The following is a 21,434-nucleotide window of genomic DNA, read 5'->3' on the forward strand; positions in this document are numbered from 1 at the left end:
AAGAAGTTAATTGCAATGTGGTCTTTTTGTTGAAATCATACATAATCAAATGGAACTGGTATATTCAATAACAGCCAAATATTTCCCCACTCTGTTTTACTGAACATACATTGGAGCTCAATGAGTTAGATACATCCAGTTGATGAAAACTTCTCTACAGACTTAAATTCTTACGGGTCTACCGTGGGCTCTGCTTGGTTTTGAGTGTGGAGAAAGACCCCCAAGGAATTCTATTTATTTATCTATTGACTGATTGGTTGATTGGCTAATTGATTGAATGTGAAGAATGATGTCAGTGTTTTCTGTCCTCTTGGAGAACCACTGTGGAGCAGAACTCGGCTGAACTTTGTAAAATTTGCATAAAAGCAGATAATTAGACAAGGTGCTGCCACCACTCAATGCTATTTTTCCTCCTCTCGCAAAGGAATAAGCACTGACCCTGCACCTGGAGTTCAGGAGTAAATCAGTGTAACCAGTTTGAGCAGCAATTTGCAGCACTGTGAGAGGAAAAAGCATGTCCCAAGGGCCTTTTCAAGACACATACATGGTTAGATAAACCGTTATAAGAGAAGTTATTGATTATTTCATATCATGTTTAATCAGAAAGTTACTGCAGAGTTTCTTTCAGTAGCTTCCATATTTGTCGACTCTTAAGAAGTATTGTTGCACAGAAGACAAGAGGCTACTGACAGAGCGCAGAGATCACAATGTTCACTGCTCACTGAACAACATGAACACACCCAGGCTTTCATGTAGAGAACTGTGACCGAGGATGTTGACAGTAACTGTGGGGAACTGTTCGGGAAATCTGCTTTGATCACACCTTCAAATGATATAAAAATAAAATGAATAGAAAACGAGGCGGCAAACTGGCAGTGAGGTTTAGATTTTAGCTCACACTTCTCAGCTGGAATTGTTTCCGCCTCAGGGAGCAAAGGGAATCATCACCGATTTAGTTTGTGTGCAGGGAGTTGTCTGGGATCTGTGAGTAATAGGGGAAGGGTGGAAGACAATATCTGACACTATCAGGGTCTGAATTATGAGTTGAACACAAACACAAATGATATTTGAATAATATAATTCAGACTGGGTGACTGGGGGCTTTGTTGAGTATGAAAAAGCTGCAGAAGTAGAACAAAATGAGTCTACAGCCATGCTCTAGCAGCTCTGTGAGGCTGTACTTGTGCACAGCGGTGCTCTGGGTTAAATGTCCAGTTATAGTGATTCCTATGTTCATCATCTTAGTTTAGCATGTAAGCATGCTGACATTTACTAATTAGCATTAAAGGTAAAGAAAAGCTGAGGCTGAGTCAAATTTTGACCTGATGATGATGGTGGATGAAAAGTTAAGGGCCATGTAAAAATGTCATTGCAATCCATGCATTTGTAGTGACATTTCATCAATCACCCACAAATGTCAGAGGATCTCCAAAAATGATAAAAAAAAATTAAAAAATATTCTCCATGGATCATGAATGTACAAAACTTGCAGTCGACCTGTCTAGAAGATGTTGAGATAGTTCACTAGATAAGTGACCTGTTGGTGGCGCTAAATGAGGATTACCAAAGTCATTAAGATTTCTCTCCTGGTTGGCCTTAATATATTGATTCATGAGTTGACAGAGATGCGCTTGCCCCTAGTGTGGGCATTTATTCACACACACGTGCATGTGCAACAGAGTAACAAAGAACAACAACCAGCCCAACAACTGGCCCAACCACCAAACTGATATCTTCTCATACATTATACAGTTTCCTCCATAAATGAATGACCAATAACAAAAACCTGTACTTGTATAATATGTTAAATATGCTAAAATAATAGAAAATACTTACAGTCTATCCGCTCCGCTTCCCTGGGAGAAGTATAAAAGGTTTGGGTTCCATAACTTTTTCCACACAGGTCAGTAACCCCTATATACTGTACATTGCAAATGTGTTGGCAGAGCTTAGCACACCGTCAAACAGCCGGCATGCATGCTTGAGGTATTGGCTGAACTGCTAACTCATGTTTCATACTTTGTGTAGGACTGACCATTCAATAGTTGTTTAGACAATTCAGTCGGGACCAAAGCAGTTTACCGACCGACTGACCAACATTGCCGTCTCTAGTGCAGCCAAATAAACAGAACAGTAATAGCCAGAAAGACTATCTGAGTAAAATAAGGAGACTGATACAATCTACAGTATATCCGCAGTTTACTGGCAACCTGTAACTGCCTGATTTGCCATATCATATTGTACTAAAATGATAATTGTGATTGACTCTAATGACAGCAAATATGGAGAACAGCAAACAGCCTTTACATAAAGAAGCCCCAGTTGGCTCCTCTCTCGCCAGAGCTGTTGGGCTTTTCACCGGGGACATGCACCAGTGCAGAAACTGGGTGAAAAGTAGGTGATGATCTGTCTAATCATCTAAATCACATCACTTGAATCCATAAAAATGTGACAAATAAAGTAAATTTAAATCTAATTTGATATTTTATATTTCAGTTTCAGCCTTTTTGTGATGTAGATGATGACAGTTGATTAAAATGAAGTCAATATCCATCCGTGACAGGACAGGCTTTGGTAATCCAGCTGCTAGACTGGATTTTCCGAGGGGTGGCCCAGGTCATGTTTGTCAACAACCCTCTCAGTGGGCTCCTCATCACGGCTGGCCTCTTCCTGCAGAACCCGTGGTGGGCTCTGAATGGTCTTCTGGGTACCCTTGTGTCCACCGTGTCCGCCATCTTGCTGGGACAAAACAGGTCGGACTTGCATTTCTTTATCCTTATTTGACTTCATCAAAAAAAAAAAAAACACAAAAAAAAAACCATTTCCTCGTGCTTTGAAGCCATTATCTCTGTCTATTACACTTCCCTTGGGCTACACTTTGTTTAGCTTTCACACTGAGCTATTTTCACAGTTTGTTTCTCATTTAATTGTGTTTTGCACTCATGTTGGCTACATCTGTCTCATTCACTCCAGGGAGGCCATATCAGTGGGTTTATATGGCTACAATGGAACCTTGGTCGGCATACTAATGGCTGTTTTCTCTGCCAAAGGAGACTGGTACTGGTGGCTGTTATTGCCAAACGTGTTCATGTCCATGTTGTGGTAAGTGTTTTTCCTAAAATCCATAATTTAATTTCATTTCCTGTTTGTAGCATGGAAACAAATCCAACAACATGCAGCAAAGGTCAAGAACTATATTCCATGTCCCCCTTTGTAACTGTTGCCATCTTTCCATTCTCAGTCTGCACATATGCAGTCTACTACATAGACATATATACTTGTGATGCAATCCATAGCAAGTCAGAAGTCGACAGTGTAGAGTCTGTGATCTCAAATTCCAACTTCCTTGTGTTTGCATATTCAAATAACTTTAAGCAGCTCAAAATTGAGGAAACAAGTACCCAGTGTGCTACGGTATACAATGGTAACATATGACGATATACAGTAACATATGGTATCCTATGGTAACATAAAGTAATGTATGTTATTCTATGATAATTTAAGGTAACAGATGTTAATGTGCGGTAATGTAAGGTAATGTACAGTAATATACAGTATTCTTTAGTGAGGTATGGTCGTGTATGGTAATGTCCAGTATTCAATGGTAACATATGGTAATGATCTGAGTTGGTTATTACCTGGGGTGGTTTGGGATGAGTTGGAGCGCAGAGTGAAGGAAAAGCAGCCAACAAGTGCTCAACACCTCCGGGAACTCCTTCAAGACTGCTGGAAAACCATTCCAGGTGACTACCTCATGAAGCTGATTGAGAGAAACCCAAGAGTTTGTTCACGTTTGTGTTCACTGCATAATTCCATATGTGTTCCTTTGTTTTGTACTATGATACTGCATGTCCAGATGGGTTAAGAAGCTTTGGAATTTGTCTTGGCAAAATACGGAATATATGTATTTCGTACAATTTGAAAGCAGCTTTATTGGTCATTACTGAAAGCCCTGTATTGTAGGAAATGGCATTTTCAGGTGTTAATTAAGTGAAAAATTTGGTGACTTTTTTTAAAACCAGAAACCTTTGAAAGGGATATAAATCTAAATCTAATGGCCATATGAACAAGACTGATAATAATACCCACTTCTGTTCACAGCCCGCTGGTGTCCAGTGCGTTGTCCTCAGTTGCCAGCCAATGGGACCTCCCAATACTCACCCTGCCCTTTAACATTTTGGTGTGTCTACATGTTGCAGCTACAGGAGCCAGTCATCCCTACTTTCCTGAGGTACAGTACAGCCTTGCTAATGATACACATACACAGTGTTCAAATGAAAATGAAAATGTAACCTACTTTTTCTACCATTTCAGGTGGATATGCAGCCAAATTACCATCTGCACCCTTCTAATGACTCCATCAAAAGCCTCAATGTTTCTCTGGTATGACAGGAACATTAGTGGTCCACACTGATGTAATGTAATTACTTTTTTCAAGTAACGAGTAAAGTAAGGGATTACAATTGCAAAAACAGTAATTAGATTACTGTTACTTTCAGGCTGCGTTACTGCGCTACTGCGTTACTAAATCGTGATTTTGTTTTGTGAGACTGTCTCGTGACAATGACGTATTAGCGGCGCGACGTCAGTGGTAAACAACAGACGTCAGTGGTAAACAACAGACAGGTGAAGTGAAGAACAAGAGACAGGTGAAGCGAAGAACAACAGACAGGTGAAGTGAAGAACAACAGACAGGTGAAGTGAAGAACAACAGACAGGTGAAGTGAAGAACAAGAGACAACATGGAGCGCGGGAGAGAGCAGGAACATACCGCGTTTAATGGTTGGAAGTACCGGCATTACTTTGAGTTTGACTCGGTAAAAGGTGACAAAAATATTAGCGTCCGCTGTACACTCTGCGTGGGAAGAAAACTTTTATCCACATCAAAAAATTCCACCTCAAATTTAACCAAGCACCTAGCTAGCCGGCACGGGAATGTCAAACTCGCTGAGAAACCCCCGGTTCCCCCCACCGACATGCCCGCTGCGGCTACCACATCCAGTTCCACCGGGCGAAACTTCGAGGGCCCCTCTCCTGCTAAACAGGTGAAAATAGACTTGAGAGCGACAGGACTTAGTGATGCAATGTGCATAAGTTTATGTGCATAAAGTTAAAAGACTGAAACTGATAAAACAAGTTTTAAAAAAGACAGTTTCATTTGATTCAATTTTCTATTTGGAATATGCAGAAAGAATAGAATTAGGCTGAAAGGTCTATCGCTTTATAGTGTATTCAGGTTGTGCGTCATGTTTTTGAAAAGTAACTAAGTAAAGTAATTAAAGTACCTAATTACTTTTAAAAGTAAGTAATCAGTAAGGTAACTGGATTACTTTCTTGGAGAAGTAATCAGTAATCAGTAACTTATTACTATTTCCAAGTAACTTGACCAACACTGGTGGTCCACTATCTTTTTCAAAGGCTCCACATGATATAAATTAAAAGTGTTCTAATTGTTTTAAATGTAATTAAATGGAGGCTGTCCATTTGCAGCTATTCCTGTCAGTGCCAGTCGGTGTTGGCCAGGTGTATGGCTGCGACAGTCCTTGGACAGGAGGTCTCTTCCTTCTGGCCCTGCTGCTTTCCTCACCAACTATCTGTTTACATGCCATGTTGGGCTCTGCTGCTGGCATGCTGTCTGGTAAAAAGACTCTCCCGTTTGCATGGAAATGTGCATAGTGTCTACAGTGCGAGCTTTGGCTTTTAAAAGGGCACCGTGGCATTATGGTGAATGAACCATGGCATGTTTCCTCAAATATTGCTGTACAGCCTGTGCGTGTTGACTCAGTTTTCGAATCTGACATTTGTGCAATTGTTTGCTGTTAAATAATGAATTTCATGGGCAATTCTGAGCTCTCCTCTGCTGTGTGGTGAAGGACTTGCTTTGGCAGCTCCTCGCAACAACATTTACTCAGGGCTGTGGGGATATAACAGTGCACTATCCTGCATTGCCATTGGAGGGGTCTTCTATGTCATAACATGGCAAACCCATCTACTGTCCTTAATATGTGGTAAGACTGATGAACAACATGGTCACTATCCTGCTTCAGGCAGCTGCACAGAAAATATATTTTGATGAAAATATTTTCATTACATAAATATTTCATTATATTTATACATGTCATTAAAATATGTTATTATGAATAATTCATGACATATATAATTCTTTCCAGCATTTTTCTGTGCCTACACGACTGCAGCAATCTCAAAACTGATGTCTGTGGTAAGTAAGAAACTTTCCTCCCAAGTCAAACTCCATAAATGTTATCTGAACACCCAGATGTCTCTCATATCATGTGTCATGCTCTCCTCTCCTATGACATCCCCTTTCAGCTTGCATTACCAGCCTGCACGTGGCCTTTCTGCTTGTCGACTCTCATCTTCCTCCTCATTTCCTCTGAGATCCGGGCCATCTGCAGACTGCCTCTGTCTGTGGTCGCCTACCCCGAAGAAAACCGGCGCTACCAGAAACAATTAAAGGCCTCGGAGAAAGCTCAGCACAGTCAGCCGTGCCGCAGCCAAGAAGTGGCCCAGCTGAATGAGAGCAAAGGGCTAAACGTCCATTTGGTAGTGGAGAGGGGCTGCAGTGAATCTGTATGATTGGAGGAGATGCTCTTTTGTCCTGACAGTTACCTTCTATGAGTGTTAAACTGCTGGAAATGTAGGAACAGTATGGTGATATACACTTGTGGTATTTCCTCCCTTGCATAACATTGTTTGTTATATAAAATGGCTGGCACATCAGTGAGAAATATTTTTTAAACAGCAAATATATTTTCTTATGCAATATAGCTATTCTACACAGCAGAGGGCAGCAATTTCCAAGGAAAGATAGAAACACTCTTGCTCATAAATCTAATCACACAGAGCAGATCTGAATGTAGGAGCACAATTATGTATACCGCCTTTGTTAGCAATAATACAGAGGACATTAAATGTAGTCTCACGGTGTTATTCGTTTACTGCAGTCACACAAAGATTGCTAGTAAGCAGTCTTTCCTCTAGCCTCAACAGCACAATTTTAGCTGTTGCTGTGAGATGATTTAAAATGCAGCAGAGCATTTCATCAGTGCAGACAGTGAGCTGTGTAGAAGGGGTTTCACAATGTGCTCCCCCAGCAAAAACACCTTCTTCTCTGCCAGGCACAATCCATCACTACTCTCTGTACTCCCATCTGTCCCATTGTTTTCTCTTACTGTTCCTCTTAACCTCTCTTTTGCTTTCTTGCTGTGCCTCTCCCTCAGTCTGACATGTTTTCATAAGCCCTTTTTTGCTACTTCTTATTCACCTGTTCTCAAATTCTCTCCTCTGCCATTATCTGTCATCTTCTGTCCTCATCTCAAAGGACATCCTCCCTCCTTTTTCCTCAAGCAAGAAGATTTGGATCTCTGTGAAAAGAAACTACCAAGATGTCAGCCGATAAAAAAGTTCAGAGCTCTGTCTGGATCTCTGTCTGCATTTATATTTACATTTATGAGTGCATGTTTGTGTGTCTTTGCCATCTGCCTGTCTGTGTATCTGGTGCACCGAGGCACATGGCTTTAGTCTAGCCAGTGCGACGCATAGGAGACAGTCACACTCCCAGACATGTGTGGGAGCTGTGGTACATCGGGGGAGAAGGTGTGAGACGAGGGAAGGGGAAGAAGGTGAAAATCAGAATGTCTCATTTTCACGGCTGGTGATAAATTATGACATGTTAAGATGTTTTTTTGTCTAATGTGGGGTTTTTTGTCTCTTATTTCAACCAAATACATTCTCAAATCAAGTAGTTTGCTACTTAATATTCTAACTGCATAACAGAGGGCATCTGTCCTTGAAGCTGCTAGCAGCTAACTTATCCACTGTAGCCGGTTGGTAAAAGTGACCTCAGTCAGAGGATTTTTTTTGGCCTTTTACACAACGTTGATTCATCCAGTGACCTTTGAAGGACAGGATAAGTGTTGGCAGTGGGATGATGTGAGATGAGGTTGGTGTCACTTCCCCTGTGTCACTGCTGTGTGCTAACAGCAGTGTCCCCAGTCCTCTGCAGACAGAGTTGAACCTGTGAAGGATTAAAAAAACTGCATACATGCAGAGAAAGAAGCATGTGGACCGGCTGTTTGTCAGACAGACAGACAGACAGACAGACAGATAGATAGATAGACAGACAGACAGATAGATAGATAGATAGACAGACAGACAGATAAACAGATAGATAGACAAATAGACAGATAAACAGATAGACAGACAGACAGACAGATAGATAGATAGATAGATAGATATACAGATAGACAGACAGACAGACAGACAGATAGATAGATAGATAGATAGATAGATAGATAGATAGATCAAAGCAGTAATAGCGACTGTTCAGTGCATGTACTACTGAGCATGTGAGAACGCCAAACAACACCACAAGAACACTAGCACTAGAAGCTGTCCGCCTTCTCATCACCTAACAATACGAGTGCCAGTGCAGCTTGGTACCTTAATTAGCATTATTTCCTCCGAGACTGACAGGCAACTTTGTATGTGTTTCTGTGAGAGAGACAGTGTGAATATGTGAAAAACAAGCCAAACACACAGTCAGACTGTCCCCGTGGGCTGGAAGAATGGACGCTATGTAACAGGCTGTTCTGATTCACTCTATCCTGCTCAGCCTGTGAATAGTATGTAGGAGCTGCTATCTGGTGCATGACGCTCCTGGCTCAACATGTTCAAACCAAATTTGTCTGCCATTTCCTGTAAAACGAAAGGAGAATCCCAGGAAATTCCATCCCCCATTGGATGTATGAAGCATCACAGCAGAGGAAGCATTGCCATGTATGTACGCTCCCTGTGACACTGATTTCCATATCCATGGCTGCGCTGCCGGCTGCAGAGTCCACTCTGAGTCGGAATCCTGTAGTATGATCTCTAAATAGAAATAGTGAATCTTTTTCAGTCAGAGTAAAACTGGCATTCAAGCAGATGACTCCCAGCATTTCATCACCGAAAAGGGTGATCATCATGCAGAGATGAAGTCAATAAAATGATGTGGGTGTGGAAGACAGTTTTAGATGTTTTTTACATGATCTATTTATCTTAAAAGTGATCAGTAACTGTTTCCCAGCAGGTCTGGAGGTGGATGAGGCGAAAAAGAGGCAGTTTTGCGTCGGCTCCCAAAACGGCCATTTCCTTGACCCCGGGGTCAGCGTTTTTGGCCAATCCCCCCTCCTCCACTGTTTTGGCTGCCACTTGTTTTCAGGCCGACTTACCACATTAAAAGTAATCAGTAACTGTTTCCCAGCAGGTCTGGAGGTGGATGAGGCGAAAAAGAGGCAGTTTTGCGTCGGCTCCCAAAACGGCCATTTCCTTGACCCCGGGGTCAGCGTTTTTGGCCAATCCCCCCTCCTCCACTGTTTTGGCTGCCACTTGTTTTCAGGCCGACTTACCACATTAAAAGTAATCAGTAACTGTTTCCCAGCAGGTCTGGAGGTGGATGAGGCGAAAAAGAGGCAGTTTTGCGTCGGCTCCCAAAACGGCCATTTCCTTGACCCCGGGATCAGCGTTTTTGGCCAATCCCCCCTCCTCCACTGTTTTGGCTGCCACTTGTTTTCTGGCCGACTTACCACATTAAAAGTGATCAGTAACTGTTTCCCAGCAGGTCTGGAGGTGGATGAGGCGAAAAAGAGGCAGTTTTGCGTCGGCTCCCAAAACGGCCATTTCCTTGACCCCGGGGTCAGCGTTTTTGGCCAATCCCCCCTCCTCCACTGTTTTGGCTGCCACTTGTTTTCTGGCCGACTTACCACATTAAAAGTGATCAGTAACTGTTTCCCAGCAGGTCTGGAGGTGGATGAGGCGAAAAAGAGGCAGTTTTGCGTCGGCTCCCAAAACGGCCATTTCCTTGACCCCGGGGTCAGCGTTTTTGGCCAATCCCCCCTCCTCCACTGTTTTGGCTGCCACTTGTTTTCTGGCCGACTTACCACATTAAAAGTGATCAGTAACTGTTTCCCAGCAGGTCTGGAGGTGGATGAGGCGAAAAAGAGGCAGTTTTGCGTCGGCTCCCAAAACGGCCATTTCCTTGACCCCGGGGTCAGCGTTTTTGGCCAATCCCCCCTCCTCCACTGTTTTGGCTGCCACTTGTTTTCTGGCCGACTTACCACATTAAAAGTGATCAGTAACTGTTTCCCAGCAGGTCTGGAGGTGGATGAGGCGAAAAAGAGGCAGTTTTGCGTCGGCTCCCAAAACGGCCATTTCCTTGACCCCGGGGTCAGCGTTTTTGGCCAATCCCCCCTCCTCCACTGTTTTGGCTGCCACTTGTTTTCTGGCCGACTTACCACATTAAAAGTGATCAGTAACTGTTTCCCAGCAGGTCTGGAGGTGGATGAGGCGAAAAAGAGGCAGTTTTGCGTCGGCTCCCAAAACGGCCATTTCCTTGACCCCGGGGTCAGCGTTTTTGGCCAATCCCCCCTCCTCCACTGTTTTGGCTGCCACTTGTTTTCAGGCCGACTTACCACATTAAAAGTGATCAGTAACTGTTTCCCAGCAGGTCTGGAGGTGGATGAGGCGAAAAAGAGGCAGTTTTGCGTCGGCTCCCAAAACGGCCATTTCCTTGACCCCGGGGTCAGCGTTTTTGGCCAATCCCCCCTCCTCCACTGTTTTGGCTGCCACTTGTTTTCAGGCCGACTTACCACATTAAAAGTGATCAGTAACTGTTTCCCAGCAGGTCTGGAGGTGGATGAGGCGAAAAAGAGGCAGTTTTGCGTCGGCTCCCAAAACAGCCATTTCCTTGACCCCGGGGTCAGCGTTTTTGGCCAATCCCCCCTCCTCCACTGTTTTGGCTGCCACTTGTTTTCTGGCCGACTTACCACATTAAAAGTGATCAGTAACTGTTTCCCAGCAGGTCTGGAGGTGGATGAGGCGAAAAAGAGGCAGTTTTGCGTCGGCTCCCAAAACGGCCATTTCCTTGAGCGTTTTTGGCCAATCCCCCCTCCTCCACTGTTTTGGCTGCCACTTGTTTTCTGGCCGACTTACCACATTAAAAGTGATCAGTAACTGTTTCCCAGCAGGTCTGGAGGTGGATGAGGCGAAAAAGAGGCAGTTTTGCGTCGGCTCCCAAAACGGCCATTTCCTTGACCCCGGGGTCAGCGTTTTTGGCCAATCCCCCCTCCTCCACTGTTTTGGCTGCCACTTGTTTTCTGGCCGACTTACCACATTAAAAGTGATCAGTAACTGTTTCCCAGCAGGTCTGGAGGTGGATGAGGCGAAAAAGAGGCAGTTTTGCGTCGGCTCCCAAAACGGCCATTTCCTTGACCCCGGGGTCAGCGTTTTTGGCCAATCCCCCCTCCTCCACTGTTTTGGCTGCCACTTGTTTTCTGGCCGACTTACCACATTAAAAGTGATCAGTAACTGTTTCCCAGCAGGTCTGGAGGTGGATGAGGCGAAAAAGAGGCAGTTTTGCGTCGGCTCCCAAAACGGCCATTTCCTTGAGCGTTTTTGGCCAATCCCCCCTCCTCCACTGTTTTGGCTGCCACTTGTTTTCTGGCCGACTTACCACATTAAAAGTGATCAGTAACTGTTTCCCAGCAGGTCTGGAGGTGGATGAGGCGAAAAAGAGGCAGTTTTGCGTCGGCTCCCAAAACGGCCATTTCCTTGACCCCGGGGTCAGCGTTTTTGGCCAATCCCCCCTCCTCCACTGTTTTGGCTGCCACTTGTTTTCTGGCCGACTTACCACATTAAAAGTGATCAGTAACTGTTTCCCAGCAGGTCTGGAGGTGGATGAGGCGAAAAAGAGGCAGTTTTGCGTCGGCTCCCAAAACGGCCATTTCCTTGACCCCGGGGTCAGCGTTTTTGGCCAATCCCCCCTCCTCCACTGTTTTGGCTGCCACTTGTTTTCAGGCCGACTTACCACATTAAAAGTGATCAGTAACTGTTTCCCAGCAGGTCTGGAGGTGGATGAGGCGAAAAAGAGGCAGTTTTGCGTCGGCTCCCAAAACAGCCATTTCCTTGACCCCGGGGTCAGCGTTTTTGGCCAATCCCCCCTCCTCCACTGTTTTGGCTGCCACTTGTTTTCTGGCCGACTTACCACATTAAAAGTGATCAGTAACTGTTTCCCAGCAGGTCTGGAGGTGGATGAGGCGAAAAAGAGGCAGTTTTGCGTCGGCTCCCAAAACGGCCATTTCCTTGACCCCGGGATCAGCGTTTTTGGCCAATCCCCCCTCCTCCACTGTTTTGGCTGCCACTTGTTTTCTGGCCGACTTACCACATTAAAAGTGATCAGTAACTGTTTCCCAGCAGGTCTGGAGGTGGATGAGGCGAAAAAGAGGCAGTTTTGCGTCGGCTCCCAAAACGGCCATTTCCTTGACCCCGGGGTCAGCGTTTTTGGCCAATCCCCCCTCCTCCACTGTTTTGGCTGCCACTTGTTTTCTGGCCGACTTACCACATTAAAAGTGATCAGTAACTGTTTCCCAGCAGGTCTGGAGGTGGATGAGGCGAAAAAGAGGCAGTTTTGCGTCGGCTCCCAAAACGGCCATTTCCTTGACCCCGGGGTCAGCGTTTTTGGCCAATCCCCCCTCCTCCACTGTTTTGGCTGCCACTTGTTTTCTGGCCGACTTACCACATTAAAAGTGATCAGTAACTGTTTCCCAGCAGGTCTGGAGGTGGATGAGGCGAAAAAGAGGCAGTTTTGCGTCGGCTCCCAAAACGGCCATTTCCTTGACCCCGGGGTCAGCGTTTTTGGCCAATCCCCCCTCCTCCACTGTTTTGGCTGCCACTTGTTTTCTGGCCGACTTACCACATTAAAAGTGATCAGTAACTGTTTCCCAGCAGGTCTGGAGGTGGATGAGGCGAAAAAGAGGCAGTTTTGCGTCGGCTCCCAAAACGGCCATTTCCTTGACCCCGGGGTCAGCGTTTTTGGCCAATCCCCCCTCCTCCACTGTTTTGGCTGCCACTTGTTTTCTGGCCGACTTACCACATTAAAAGTGATCAGTAACTGTTTCCCAGCAGGTCTGGAGGTGGATGAGGCGAAAAAGAGGCAGTTTTGCGTCGGCTCCCAAAACGGCCATTTCCTTGACCCCGGGGTCAGCGTTTTTGGCCAATCCCCCCTCCTCCACTGTTTTGGCTGCCACTTGTTTTCTGGCCGACTTACCACATTAAAAGTGATCAGTAACTGTTTCCCAGCAGGTCTGGAGGTGGATGAGGCGAAAAAGAGGCAGTTTTGCGTCGGCTCCCAAAACGGCCATTTCCTTGACCCCGGGGTCAGCATTTTTGGCCAATCCCCCCTCCTCCACTGTTTTGGCTGCCACTTGTTTTCTGGCCGACTTACCACATTAAAAGTGATCAGTAACTGTTTCCCAGCAGGTCTGGAGGTGGATGAGGCGAAAAAGAGGCAGTTTTGCGTCGGCTCCCAAAACGGCCATTTCCTTGACCCCGGGGTCAGCGTTTTTGGCCAATCCCCCCTCCTCCACTGTTTTGGCTGCCACTTGTTTTCTGGCCGACTTACCACATTAAAAGTGATCAGTAACTGTTTCCCAGCAGGTCTGGAGGTGGATGAGGCGAAAAAGAGGCAGTTTTGCGTCGGCTCCCAAAACGGCCATTTCCTTGACCCCGGGGTCAGCGTTTTTGGCCAATCCCCCCTCCTCCACTGTTTTGGCTGCCACTTGTTTTCTGGCCGACTTACCACATTAAAAGTGATCAGTAACTGTTTCCCAGCAGGTCTGGAGGTGGATGAGGCGAAAAAGAGGCAGTTTTGCGTCGGCTCCCAAAACGGCCATTTCCTTGACCCCGGGGTCAGCGTTTTTGGCCAATCCCCCCTCCTCCACTGTTTTGGCTGCCACTTGTTTTCTGGCCGACTTACCACATTAAAAGTGATCAGTAACTGTTTCCCAGCAGGTCTGGAGGTGGATGAGGCGAAAAAGAGGCAGTTTTGCGTCGGCTCCCAAAACGGCCATTTCCTTGACCCCGGGGTCAGCGTTTTTGGCCAATCCCCCCTCCTCCACTGTTTTGGCTGCCACTTGTTTTCTGGCCGACTTACCACATTAAAAGTGATCAGTAACTGTTTCCCAGCAGGTCTGGAGGTGGATGAGGCGAAAAAGAGGCAGTTTTGCGTCGGCTCCCAAAACGGCCATTTCCTTGACCCCGGGGTCAGCGTTTTTGGCCAATCCCCCCTCCTCCACTGTTTTGGCTGCCACTTGTTTTCTGGCCGACTTACCACATTAAAAGTGATCAGTAACTGTTTCCCAGCAGGTCTGGAGGTGGATGAGGCGAAAAAGAGGCAGTTTTGCGTCGGCTCCCAAAACGGCCATTTCCTTGACCCCGGGGTCAGCGTTTTTGGCCAATCCCCCCTCCTCCACTGTTTTGGCTGCCACTTGTTTTCTGGCCGACTTACCACATTAAAAGTGATCAGTAACTGTTTCCCAGCAGGTCTGGAGGTGGATGAGGCGAAAAAGAGGCAGTTTTGCGTCGGCTCCCAAAACGGCCATTTCCTTGACCCCGGGGTCAGCGTTTTTGGCCAATCCCCCCTCCTCCACTGTTTTGGCTGCCACTTGTTTTCTGGCCGACTTACCACATTAAAAATGATCAGTAACTGTTTCCCAGCAGGTCTGGAGGTGGATGAGGCGAAAAAGAGGCAGTTTTGCGTCGGCTCCCAAAACGGCCATTTCCTTGACCCCGGGGTCAGCGTTTTTGGCCAATCCCCCCTCCTCCACTGTTTTGGCTGCCACTTGTTTTCAGGCCGACTTACCACATTAAAAGTGATCAGTAACTGTTTCCCAGCAGGTCTGGAGGTGGATGAGGCGAAAAAGAGGCAGTTTTGCGTCGGCTCCCAAAACGGCCATTTCCTTGACCCCGGGGTCAGCGTTTTTGGCCAATCCCCCCTCCTCCACTGTTTTGGCTGCCACTTGTTTTCTGGCCGACTTACCACATTAAAAGTGATCAGTAACTGTTTCCCAGCAGGTCTGGAGGTGGATGAGGCGAAAAAGAGGCAGTTTTGCGTCGGCTCCCAAAACGGCCATTTCCTTGACCCCGGGGTCAGCGTTTTTGGCCAATCCCCCCTCCTCCACTGTTTTGGCTGCCACTTGTTTTCTGGCCGACTTACCACATTAAAAGTGATCAGTAACTGTTTCCCAGCAGGTCTGGAGGTGGATGAGGCGAAAAAGAGGCAGTTTTGCGTCGGCTCCCAAAACGGCCATTTCCTTGACCCCGGGGTCAGCGTTTTTGGCCAATCCCCCCTCCTCCACTGTTTTGGCTGCCACTTGTTTTCTGGCCGACTTACCACATTAAAAGTGATCAGTAACTGTTTCCCAGCAGGTCTGGAGGTGGATGAGGCGAAAAAGAGGCAGTTTTGCGTCGGCTCCCAAAACAGCCATTTCCTTGACCCCGGGGTCAGCGTTTTTGGCCAATCCCCCCTCCTCCACTGTTTTGGCTGCCACTTGTTTTCTGGCCGACTTACCACATTAAAAGTGATCAGTAACTGTTTCCCAGCAGGTCTGGAGGTGGATGAGGCGAAAAAGAGGCAGTTTTGCGTCGGCTCCCAAAACGGCCATTTCCTTGACCCCGGGGTCAGCGTTTTTGGCCAATCCCCCCTCCTCCACTGTTTTGGCTGCCACTTGTTTTCTGGCCGACTTACCACATTAAAAGTGATCAGTAACTGTTTCCCAGCAGGTCTGGAGGTGGATGAGGTGAAAAAGAGGCAGTTTTGCGTCGGCTCCCAAAACGGCCATTTCCTTGACCCCGGGGTCAGCGTTTTTGGCCAATCCCCCCTCCTCCACTGTTTTGGCTGCCACTTGTTTTCAGGCCGACTTACCACATTAAAAGTGATCAGTAACTGTTTCCCAGCAGGTCTGGAGGTGGATGAGGCGAAAAAGAGGCAGTTTTGCGTCGGCTCCCAAAACGGCCATTTCCTTGACCCCGGGGTCAGCGTTTTTGGCCAATCCCCCCTCCTCCACTGTTTTGGCTGCCACTTGTTTTCAGGCCGACTTACCACATTAAAAGTGATCAGTAACTGTTTCCCAGCAGGTCTGGAGGTGGATGAGGCGAAAAAGAGGCAGTTTTGCGTCGGCTCCCAAAACAGCCATTTCCTTGACCCCGGGGTCAGCGTTTTTGGCCAATCCCCCCTCCTCCACTGTTTTGGCTGCCACTTGTTTTCTGGCCGACTTACCACATTAAAAGTGATCAGTAACTGTTTCCCAGCAGGTCTGGAGGTGGATGAGGCGAAAAAGAGGCAGTTTTGCGTCGGCTCCCAAAACGGCCATTTCCTTGACCCCGGGGTCAGCGTTTTTGGCCAATCCCCCCTCCTCCACTGTTTTGGCTGCCACTTGTTTTCTGGCCGACTTACCACATTAAAAGTGATCAGTAACTGTTTCCCAGCAGGTCTGGAGGTGGATGAGGCGAAAAAGAGGCAGTTTTGCGTCGGCTCCCAAAACGGCCATTTCCTTGACCCCGGGGTCAGCGTTTTTGGCCAATCCCCCCTCCTCCACTGTTTTGGCTGCCACTTGTTTTCTGGCCGACTTGCCACATTAAAAGTGATCAGTAACTGTTTCCCAGCAGGTCTGGAGGTGGATGAGGCGAAAAAGAGGCAGTTTTGCGTCGGCTCCCAAAACGGCCATTTCCTTGACCCCGGGGTCAGCGTTTTTGGCCAATCCCCCCTCATCCACTGTTTTGGCTGCCACTTGTTTTCTGGCCGACTTACCACATTAAAAGTGATCAGTAACTGTTTCCCAGCAGGTCTGGAGGTGGATGAGGCGAAAAAGAGGCAGTTTTGCGTCGGCTCCCAAAACGGCCATTTCCTTGAGCGTTTTTGGCCAATCCCCCCTCCTCCACTGTTTTGGCTGCCACTTGTTTTCTGGCCGACTTACCACATTAAAAGTGATCAGTAACTGTTTCCCAGCAGGTCTGGAGGTGGATGAGGCGAAAAAGAGGCAGTTTTGCGTCGGCTCCCAAAACGGCCATTTCCTTGACCCCGGGGTCAGCGTTTTTGGCCAATCCCCCCTCCTCCACTGTTTTGGCTGCCACTTGTTTTCTGGCCGACTTACCACATTAAAAGTGATCAGTAACTGTTTCCCAGCAGGTCTGGAGGTGGATGAGGCGAAAAAGAGGCAGTTTTGCGTCGGCTCCCAAAACGGCCATTTCCTTGACCCCGGGGTCAGCGTTTTTGGCCAATCCCCCCTCCTCCACTGTTTTGGCTGCCACTTGTTTTCAGGCCGACTTACCACATTAAAAGTGATCAGTAACTGTTTCCCAGCAGGTCTGGAGGTGGATGAGGCGAAAAAGAGGCAGTTTTGCGTCGGCTCCCAAAACGGCCATTTCCTTGACCCCGGGGTCAGCGTTTTTGGCCAATCCCCCCTCCTCCACTGTTTTGGCTGCCACTTGTTTTCAGGCCGACTTACCACATTAAAAGTGATCAGTAACTGTTTCCCAGCAGGTCTGGAGGTGGATGAGGCGAAAAAGAGGCAGTTTTGCGTCGGCTCCCAAAACAGCCATTTCCTTGACCCCGGGGTCAGCGTTTTTGGCCAATCCCCCCTCCTCCACTGTTTTGGCTGCCACTTGTTTTCTGGCCGACTTACCACATTAAAAGTGATCAGTAACTGTTTCCCAGCAGGTCTGGAGGTGGATGAGGCGAAAAAGAGGCAGTTTTGCGTCGGCTCCCAAAACAGCCATTTCCTTGACCCCGGGGTCAGCGTTTTTGGCCAATCCCCCCTCCTCCACTGTTTTGGCTGCCACTTGTTTTCTGGCCGACTTACCACATTAAAAGTGATCAGTAACTGTTTCCCAGCAGGTCTGGAGGTGGATGAGGCGAAAAAGAGGCAGTTTTGCGTCGGCTCCCAAAACAGCCATTTCCTTGACCCCGGGGTCAGCGTTTTTGGCCAATCCCCCCTCCTCCACTGTTTTGGCTGCCACTTGTTTTCTGGCCGACTTACCACATTAAAAGTGATCAGTAACTGTTTCCCAGCAGGTCTGGAGGTGGATGAGGCGAAAAAGAGGCAGTTTTGCGTCGGCTCCCAAAACGGCCATTTCCTTGAGCGTTTTTGGCCAATCCCCCCTCCTCCACTGTTTTGGCTGCCACTTGTTTTCTGGCCGACTTACCACATTAAAAGTGATCAGTAACTGTTTCCCAGCAGGTCTGGAGGTGGATGAGGCGAAAAAGAGGCAGTTTTGCGTCGGCTCCCAAAACGGCCATTTCCTTGACCCCGGGGTCAGCGTTTTTGGCCAATCCCCCCTCCTCCACTGTTTTGGCTGCCACTTGTTTTCTGGCCGACTTACCACATTAAAAGTGATCAGTAACTGTTTCCCAGCAGGTCTGGAGGTGGATGAGGCGAAAAAGAGGCAGTTTTGCGTCGGCTCCCAAAACGGCCATTTCCTTGACCCCGGGGTCAGCGTTTTTGGCCAATCCCCCCTCCTCCACTGTTTTGGCTTCCACTTGTTTTCTGGCCGACTTACCACATTAAAAGTGATCAGTAACTGTTTCCCAGCAGGTCTGGAGGTGGATGAGGCAAAAAAGAGGCAGTTTTGCGTCGGCTCCCAAAACGGCCATTTCCTTGACCCCAGGGTCAGCGTTTTTGGCCAATCCCCCCTCATCCACTGTTTTGGCTGCCACTTGTTTTCTGGCCGACTTACCACATTAAAAGTGATCAGTAACTGTTTCCCAGCAGGTCTGGAGGTGGATGAGGCGAAAAAGAGGCAGTTTTGCGTCGGCTCCCAAAACGGCCATTTCCTTGAGCGTTTTTGGCCAATCCCCCCTCCTCCACTGTTTTGGCTGCCACTTGTTTTCTGGCCGACTTACCACATTAAAAGTGATCAGTAACTGTTTCCCAGCAGGTCTGGAGGTGGATGAGGCGAAAAAGAGGCAGTTTTGCGTCGGCTCCCAAAACGGCCATTTCCTTGACCCCGGGGTCAGCGTTTTTGGCCAATCCCCCCTCCTCCACTGTTTTGGCTGCCACTTGTTTTCTGGCCGACTTACCACATTAAAAGTGATCAGTAACTGTTTCCCAGCAGGTCTGGAGGTGGATGAGGCGAAAAAGAGGCAGTTTTGCGTCGGCTCCCAAAACGGCCATTTCCTTGACCCCGGGGTCAGCGTTTTTGGCCAATCCCCCCTCCTCCACTGTTTTGGCTGCCACTTGTTTTCAGGCCGACTTACCACATTAAAAGTGATCAGTAACTGTTTCCCAGCAGGTCTGGAGGTGGATGAGGCGAAAAAGAGGCAGTTTTGCGTCGGCTCCCAAAACGGCCATTTCCTTGACCCCGGGGTCAGCGTTTTTGGCCAATCCCCCCTCCTCCACTGTTTTGGCTGCCACTTGTTTTCAGGCCGACTTACCACATTAAAAGTGATCAGTAACTGTTTCCCAGCAGGTCTGGAGGTGGATGAGGCGAAAAAGAGGCAGTTTTGCGTCGGCTCCCAAAACAGCCATTTCCTTGACCCCGGGGTCAGCGTTTTTGGCCAATCCCCCCTCCTCCACTGTTTTGGCTGCCACTTGTTTTCTGGCCGACTTACCACATTAAAAGTGATCAGTAACTGTTTCCCAGCAGGTCTGGAGGTGGATGAGGCGAAAAAGAGGCAGTTTTGCGTCGGCTCCCAAAACAGCCATTTCCTTGACCCCGGGGTCAGCGTTTTTGGCCAATCCCCCCTCCTCCACTGTTTTGGCTGCCACTTGTTTTCTGGCCGACTTACCACATTAAAAGTGATCAGTAACTGTTTCCCAGCAGGTCTGGAGGTGGATGAGGCGAAAAAGAGGCAGTTTTGCGTCGGCTCCCAAAACAGCCATTTCCTTGACCCCGGGGTCAGCGTTTTTGGCCAATCCCCCCTCCTCCACTGTTTTGGCTGCCACTTGTTTTCTGGCCGACTTACCACATTAAAAGTGATCAGTAACTGTTTCCCAGCAGGTCTGGAGGTGGATGAGGCGAAAAAGAGGCAGTTTTGCGTCGGCTCCCAAAACGGCCATTTCCTTGAGCGTTTTTGGCCAATCCCCCCTCCTCCACTGTTTTGGCTGCCACTTGTTTTCTGGCCGACTTACCACATTAAAAGTGATCAGTAACTGTTTCCCAGCAGGTCTGGAGGTGGATGAGGCGAAAAAGAGGCAGTTTTGCGTCGGCTCCCAAAACGGCCATTTCCTTGACCCCGGGGTCAGCGTTTTTGGCCAATCCCCCCTCCTCCACTGTTTTGGCTGCCACTTGTTTTCTGGCCGACTTACCACATTAAAAGTGATCAGTAACTGTTTCCCAGCAGGTCTGGAGGTGGATGAGGCGAAAAAGAGGCAGTTTTGCGTCGGCTCCCAAAACGGCCATTTCCTTGACCCCGGGGTCAGCGTTTTTGGCCAATCCCCCCTCCTCCACTGTTTTGGCTTCCACTTGTTTTCTGGCCGACTTACCACATTAAAAGTGATCAGTAACTGTTTCCCAGCAGGTCTGGAGGTGGATGAGGCAAAAAAGAGGCAGTTTTGCGTCGGCTCCCAAAACGGCCATTTCCTTGACCCCAGGGTCAGCGTTTTTGGCCAATCCCCCCTCATCCACTGTTTTGGCTGCCACTTGTTTTCTGGCCGACTTACCACATTAAAAGTGATCAGTAACTGTTTCCCAGCAGGTCTGGAGGTGGATGAGGCGAAAAAGAGGCAGTTTTGCGTCGGCTCCCAAAACGGCCATTTCCTTGAGCGTTTTTGGCCAATCCCCCCTCCTCCACTGTTTTGGCTGCCACTTGTTTTCTGGCCGACTTACCACATTAAAAGTGATCAGTAACTGTTTCCCAGCAGGTCTGGAGGTGGATGAGGCGAAAAAGAGGCAGTTTTGCGTCGGCTCCCAAAACGGCCATTTCCTTGACCCCGGGGTCAGCGTTTTTGGCCAATCCCCCCTCCTCCACTGTTTTGGCTGCCACTTGTTTTCTGGCCGACTTACCACATTAAAAGTGATCAGTAACTGTTTCCCAGCAGGTCTGGAGGTGGATGAGGCGAAAAAGAGGCAGTTTTGCGTCGGCTCCCAAAACGGCCATTTCCTTGACCCCGGGGTCAGCGTTTTTGGCCAATCCCCCCTCCTCCACTGTTTTGGCTTCCACTTGTTTTCTGGCCGACTTACCACATTAAAAGTGATCAGTAACTGTTTCCCAGCAGGTCTGGAGGTGGATGAGGCGAAAAAGAGGCAGTTTTGCGTCGGCTCCCAAAACGGCCATTTCCTTGACCCCAGGGTCAGCGTTTTTGGCCAATCCCCCCTCCTCCACTGTTTTGGCTGCCACTTGTTTTCTGGCCGACTTACCACATTAAAAGTGATCAGTAACTGTTTCCCAGCAGGTCTGGAGGTGGATGAGGCGAAAAAGAGGCAGTTTTGCGTCGGCTCCCAAAACGGCCATTTCCTTGAGCGTTTTTGGCCAATCCCCCCTCCTCCACTGTTTTGGCTGCCACTTGTTTTCTGGCCGACTTACCACATTAAAAGTGATCAGTAACTGTTTCCCAGCAGGTCTGGAGGTGGATGAGGCGAAAAAGAGGCAGTTTTGCGTC

General features: G+C 47.8%; 1 protein-coding gene across 1 annotated transcript; it reads left to right on the top strand.

Annotated features, from left to right (window-relative positions):
* The first annotated feature begins 2,282 nt into the window (after positions 1-2,282).
* On the top strand, positions 2,283-6,597 carry LOC139219241 (urea transporter 2-like). Its single transcript, XM_070851051.1, has 9 exons — positions 2,283-2,394; positions 2,564-2,753; positions 2,974-3,102; positions 4,102-4,231; positions 4,315-4,383; positions 5,491-5,638; positions 5,958-6,008; positions 6,198-6,220; positions 6,331-6,597. Exons 1-9 carry the CDS (start codon positions 2,283-2,285, stop codon positions 6,595-6,597), a joined length of 1,119 nt encoding a protein of 372 aa, XP_070707152.1.
* The last annotated feature ends 14,837 nt before the right edge of the window (positions 6,598-21,434 follow it).

Source organism: Pempheris klunzingeri, chromosome 19, assembly GCF_042242105.1.
Source record: "Pempheris klunzingeri isolate RE-2024b chromosome 19, fPemKlu1.hap1, whole genome shotgun sequence".
Classification (NCBI taxonomy): Eukaryota; Metazoa; Chordata; class Actinopteri; order Acropomatiformes; family Pempheridae; genus Pempheris; species Pempheris klunzingeri.

Coding starts and splice junctions, on each gene's coding strand:
- LOC139219241 (XM_070851051.1), top strand. CDS start 2,283: ATGGAGAACAGCAAACAGCCTTTACATAAAGAAGCCCCAGTTGGCTCC. Junction 2,754..2,973: donor ATCTTGCTGGGACAAAACAG/GTCGGACTTGCA, acceptor CATTCACTCCAG/GGAGGCCATATCAGTGGGTT. Junction 5,639..5,957: donor TGCTGCTGGCATGCTGTCTG/GTAAAAAGACTC, acceptor TTGCCATTGGAG/GGGTCTTCTATGTCATAACA.